Genomic DNA, 6,000 nt, shown 5'->3' on the forward strand with positions numbered 1-6,000 from the left:
GTTATGTTTTGGTTAGGGCAGGGAGAGAAGAGGATAAATAATGAACACATAAGCTAGTCAGTGCTTATCATGTCAGAAGGTAGCTAGTCATATGCAGTTCAGTCACTCTGTCATGGTAAGGTGACGGAGATTCTCAGGTGAATGCATACAGATGTTTTAAATACCCAGGAGGCTTTTGCATCCTATAAAGTAATCAGCTTTTTACATACCCAACCCCACCGCTACCCCCACTCCTACTCCATTATGTAAGTGTTTCTCCAAGACAAAGGGTGTGTCTTACATGAATCTGTATCCCTAACAGTGTCTGATACATAGTGAGTAATTAATAAATGGGATGAAAAAGAAGTTCCATACGGGACCCTTTAAAGTAAGAGTTCAGTGGCTGTCCCTACAGCACATGTTGTTCTGTGTTCCGTCATGCTACTGCTTGCAATCTTCCATACTATGACTAGACTGCCGGTCTCCAAAGTTTGGGCGCACTCCATGCCCTCTAACTTTCTCATGGCCTTAACATTCTTGGCAGACTGCGATGAAAACCTGATCGAAAGGGAGCCAGGACAATTGATGGTCCACCTCAGTGTGATACACAGCATACCACGTCCTCCCACATGCTGCAGCATATCGCCTCATGAGGGGCTGACATAAAGAAAAGAACAGCCTGGAACCACATTCCGTGTGCGGCTCAGTTAGACTGAGCACCGAGGGCTCGTGTCTGTGCTCATAACTGATGACACAACTGGGGCAAGAGCTGGAGGTGACAGAGACGGTAACTAGTTCATCCTGAAATGGGGCTACAAAGCAGTGTCCCCCAATTGTTGTTATCTGTCGATCGTGACCCAGTTTACACAGTGGGTGCCTCTGCTACCTTCTTCTGCCCACGTCCAACGAACAAGGAGGGGAAATTACTCCAACTCAGTCCTGGTAGCAGTCACAGAAGTGCTTTGCCTTCTGGGCAGTGTATGCCCCAGAGACCTCGAAACACAGCTTTTTATTAAGTTCAGGATGTGTGGTCGTGGATGTAATCGTCAGAGTTCCTAGGATTCATTCTTATTGCCAGGGAAGATTAGAAAAACATGGACTAACTGAGTATCTTAAAGGGAAGTGAAGAGCTAAATTCTTGTCTGTCTTTGGCTACAACTTTTCAACTCAACTGTCTGCCTTGTTTTCCCGTTGACAGGAGGCAATGACAAGAATGAGTAAAGTTGGGAAAGTTGTGTTCCCGAGACATGAAGATAAAAAGTAAGTATGTATTTCTTAGATGACACTATTAAAGAATGAGAGCATAAATATGCATGCTTCTACAAATCTGGAATAAATTCAGAAATTAACTAATCCAGCCTTTTTACTTAATTCCCTGAGAGGTAGATCACTGTTGTTTGCTTAAGAATCAGCAAAGTCGGGCCAGATAGAGGTCAGTGCAAGCTGTCGAACTTTCAGACCAGTGTTTTGTTTTCCCTGGCTCACTGGTCTTCTCTGCTCTAAAACATGGATATCTTTTATATTTCACATCTGTCCATTCTTTTGTCCTTTATATTACTTGGCATTGAGGGTTACAAAATGACTCTGATCAGTGCTTTAATTTCAGCTTACCAAAATATTTATTGAGCCCCTGCTATAGTCAAGGCATTATGCGGAGCTCTGGGCTGGTTTTGGAGGGTGGTAACATACAACTGGGCTTGTGCACGTAGATCATTCAGAACAGAGGACAAAGCATAGCCATGGAAGTATTGTCAGGTACTGTTTCTAAGATGACAATGTGTAACCTATTAACTAGTGATTTCTTACTGTATTTTTTCTTGAAATTCTGTATTATTTGTACTCTGTTACTGCTTTTTTAAAATTTCCTTTTTCTCTTTAAATTAAAAAAAAAAGTATTGTCAGGTGACAGAGTAGCCTAAAGAGGAAAGAAGTGTGACCCTATGGGCTGAGAGAATGCTTTTAGGAGTAGTTTAAGTCTCAGCTAACATTTAATGTTTAAACGGTAAAGAAATAGTCCCAAGACAGGGAAGAGCGCTCTTGGTAGAAGGAACCACGGCAGTTATGCTAATGGAACAGCATGTTATGTTGTTTCCACACATAAGCAAGTCACAACTCCGCAGTGCAGAGTGTGAGGTGGGTGGAAGCTTACAGAGGCCTGTGCTAGCAGCCGCAACCCTCAGACGGAGCTCAGGTTCTGGATTTAAGGCAGCGCGCTGGTCAAATGCAGATTTTAGAAAATTCCACTTAGAGGGGCCATTCTAGGGGTAAGGTTAGCAGTTCAGAGGCCGACAAAAGGCTTTTGAACAAGCGCCGTTAGAGATGAAAAAGACTCTGAAGTCACCAGTAGTGCATTTGAAGATGAAGAGTACAGTTTTGCAGGCGCCTTTATAATTTGGGGAAGAATTCAAGTTTAAAACATAAAAGCAAATCGCACCACTCCATGTAATGGTCAGCAAAGGCGCGGGTTCCACCACGCGTGCTCAGTATTTTACAAAGTTGGAAAGTCCACAGAAAACAACGCTGAGTTTCTCAGCGAGACCCCTGCGGACGCGGAGCACGGCCGCCACTGCCTGGTGAGATGAGAAACAGTGTCCCTCGTCAACTCCCTCCTCGCCTTTCGGCATTTTTTCAAGAAGACTGTTTTAAGGTCTTTCAGCCCCCCATTCGCGTTCGCGTTCGGAGATCTCGGGGCGCTCGCCGGCATCGTCCGAGCCGGGAGCGAACGTCAGCGGTGCCGCAGCGCCACCTGCCGGCCCATCGAGGATTTGCAGCAAGGATGCGGCGCCACTCCCTGAAGTCCCTGACTTCAGATCGCCTTATTAACTGTATAGGACGTTTGCTTGTGTCTGTGCCACACAGAAGCAACTGAAGCGTGCGAATGAATTTAGAAGACGGGGGATCCAACTGAATTAGAAAGGCAAGATGGTACAGAACCTCATCTGATGGCTGTAGCTCAATAAGGAGATGTTTACATGTGACGAGGACACTTACAAATATGTTAAAATTGTGCATTAGAAATGCCATCAACAAATTAAAAAGGAAATACACAGGATGGGAGAAAATGTTTTTAAATTATGTATTTAATGAAATATTCGTATCTAGGATATCATTTACCAGGGACTGGAGGCAGAAGAAGGTGATAAGGTGTTTTGACTCCTCTGCTGAACCATCACCATGATGATTTGGCAACTGTATACAGGCGGAAACCCTTTATTAATTAACAGAAGTTACTTTTAGAGAGATAAGTTACTCCTCAGACCCAGTGCCAAGTTGGGTGGGTGTCATGTTAGAGACAGCTAAGCCCCAGGTCGGCAGAATCTATTGTAAAGAATTCCTAACACTCAGCAACAAAACACCCAGAGCAATGCAATCAAAAAATGACTAAAGGTGAATGTTTCTCTAAGAAGATGTGTGCGTGCAGGAATCTCCTGAGGGGGTATTCAGCATCACTTTCAGGGACAACCCATCAACTCTCCAAGGAAGCCCTGCCCCTCACCCTGGCCTCAAAACAGCCATACCATAGAGTGACAAGTGTGTCAGAAAGGGGAAGAAACGGCCTGCAGCAAAATGACAGAGCTTCTGTGGAAAATATCGTGGTCTAGTAGGTTTCGGGATTTTTTTTTTTTTTTTTTTTTTAGTTTTTTTTTTTTTTTTTGGTACTGGGAATTGAACTCACGACCTCGCACTTACCAGGCAAATGCGTACATCACAGAGCTAAATCCCCAACCTGGTTTAGTAGTTCTTAAAAAAAATAAAGATAAAGCTAACAGATGATCCACCAGTTCTACCCCTGGCAAACATGCAAAGGAATCGGAAGCAAAGCCTTGGTGTCTACACACCCGTGTCCATGGCAACATTGATCACAGCGACTGAAACCGCCAGAATAATCCATGTCCCTCCGTCATTGATATACGAGCAAACCAATGAAGCATACATACCATGGAGTATTATTCAACCTTAAAAAGAAAGGAAATGCCAGCATACACTGTAATGTAAGTGAAGCATAATGTTTATGCCTAGTGAAATAAGACAGTCAACAAAATTCAAATACTGTATGTGTCCACCTGTGTAAAAAATAAAGCCAATGAATAAAGTTGCTGCAAAGATTTTAAAACTTGAAATCTTCAAGTATATGAGAAGCATCCTGCCCCTCGCATCTTAGCTGTTTTGAGATTTCAGTGTTAGGAATGCATCTCATATAATGAAAGAATAACTCAACATTATATTGACAAGAACACCAGTAAAAGCAGAAGAATGTTCCTAAAAAGAGATACATGGTTAGCAATTTTTCGGTTCATACAGTAGGTTTTGCAGTATCTGCATGTAGCTAGATCAAGGATATTAGTTCATTAATCATTTAAAAGTCGTAATTAGCACTTCTATCACTTACGGGTGTCAGCACTGTTTTACGTGCTTTTCATGTATTGTCTCATTTAATTCACACAACAGTTCCATTGAAGTAGATCCAATAATTATCCCTAGTTGCAGATGAGGAAATTCTGACACAGATAGATTAAGTACCATGTCCGAGGTCACACAGTTAGTCATGGCCCCCTGGGATGCAAATCCTGACCGCAGAGCCCTGCTCTTAGCTGTGAGTTGGCCCCATTCCCATCATGGCTGAATGCATCCAGAAGGCCTAATGTAGAAATGTGTGACAAGGAAGAATCCTGTGCATTTCTGCAGTCACTCTTCAAACCTCTCTGCCCCAGTTCCTGAGCTTATCCCACAGCTCCCTCAGGAGGACTCATTTTCAGTGCACCCTAGAATCTACCATGCTGTGCTAAACTGGCTTCATGTCTCCCCTGCAGTCAGCTTCCCAGCAGAGGAATCAGGACACAGTTGCATGATACCCAGGATTATTTGTCCAGGCTGCTGTTTATTGCTTTGAGGACTCTGATGTCAGGGCAGTTTCAGCTGCTCTGCCGTTTGAATTGTGGACAACTAGTTCTCACAGGTCTTACCTTAAGGGTCAGCAGGGTAGGACAGGCCCAGAGACTGGAAAGTCACTAAGTCCAGTTTCTATAGGGTTTTACTCCTAGATAAAGTGGACTGGAGAGGACATACAGGTGCGGACTCTATAGGAAAGAGATTCAAATGTTGAATCTTGTACCTGGTCAAACTGTGGTAGTAACCTGTGCCCAGGCATACAGGAAAAATGGATTGAAGCTGGGGGTGTGAGGGGGTCTATCTAATAAACTCAGGCCTTCTAGGGCAGAACTGGGGCTTTGAAGTCAGACCATTCTGAGTGTGAATTCTAGTTCTGCTGGTTTTTGGATATACTGCTTTGGATGTATGTGTGTGAGAAAGTGCTCTTATCTCAAAAGTAGAGCAAATAGTCCTTTGGGAAGCTTACAGGTAACAGGTATTCAACCTTGCAACTCCATCACCAGGATGCTATGGGCATCCAAACCCAGGGAGGTATAGATGGAATCAGAAGAGCGGACTCCTCTCCTAAATGTGAGTAGAAGTAACGTGGCCAGTTTGCCTTGAAATTACTTGACATATTTGTCATTCTCCCACAGATATTATGACAAGAAATATCAAGTATTCCGGAAGCTAGTGGAACACCAGAAAGAATATTCAGCAATCATGAATGAGGACTGAACAAAGCTCACAGTGCTGACACTGGAATTTCTATATCATTGTATTTGGGACCTCTGTCCTTTCATCTTATATCCAAGACTTTTTCAGTACCATTTTATTATTTCTGCACTATGTTCTAATAAAAAAGAACTAGAATCTTCATTTCAAAATAACATTACTATTTGTTCAACAATTTCTATACAGAAACTACTGTGGTGCCAAGAGTTTGGTAAGATCATAGGAATATGGTCATTTGTCATTTTCTCATTGCTGAGACACAGCATCCAACACTTGCAACTCAGGAGAGGTGTATTTTTGCTCGTGGTCAAAGCAGCATTGTGGAAGGGTCTGGCAGAGGAAAGCTGTTCACATTGTGGGAGCAGGAAGCAGAGTGAAAAAGGAGGAGCCAGGATGATCACCACCAGGCCCACCTCC

The 6,000-nt window shown here is 43.3% G+C and overlaps 1 protein-coding gene across 14 annotated transcripts in view; it reads left to right on the forward strand.

The window, feature by feature from the left end:
- Window positions 1-5,738, forward strand: part of Fggy (FGGY carbohydrate kinase domain containing) — a 511,054-nt gene extending 505,316 nt beyond the window's left edge. For all 14 annotated transcript variants that reach the window (XM_063236600.1, XM_013146222.3, XM_003464041.5 and 11 more), the window contains 2 exons: window positions 1,178-1,239; window positions 5,505-5,738. In XM_063236600.1, the coding sequence (XP_063092670.1) occupies window positions 1,178-1,239; window positions 5,505-5,586 (144 nt within the window). In that variant the 3' untranslated portion in view covers window positions 5,587-5,738. The remainder of the gene's footprint in view (window positions 1-1,177; window positions 1,240-5,504) is intronic.
- Window positions 5,739-6,000: the final 262 nt, after the last annotated feature.

The sequence above is a fragment of the Cavia porcellus genome, unplaced genomic scaffold, assembly GCF_034190915.1.
Source record: "Cavia porcellus strain 051 isolate PalLab524CR breed Dunkin Hartley unplaced genomic scaffold, mCavPor4.1 scaffold_25, whole genome shotgun sequence".
Taxonomy (NCBI): Eukaryota; Metazoa; Chordata; class Mammalia; order Rodentia; family Caviidae; genus Cavia; species Cavia porcellus.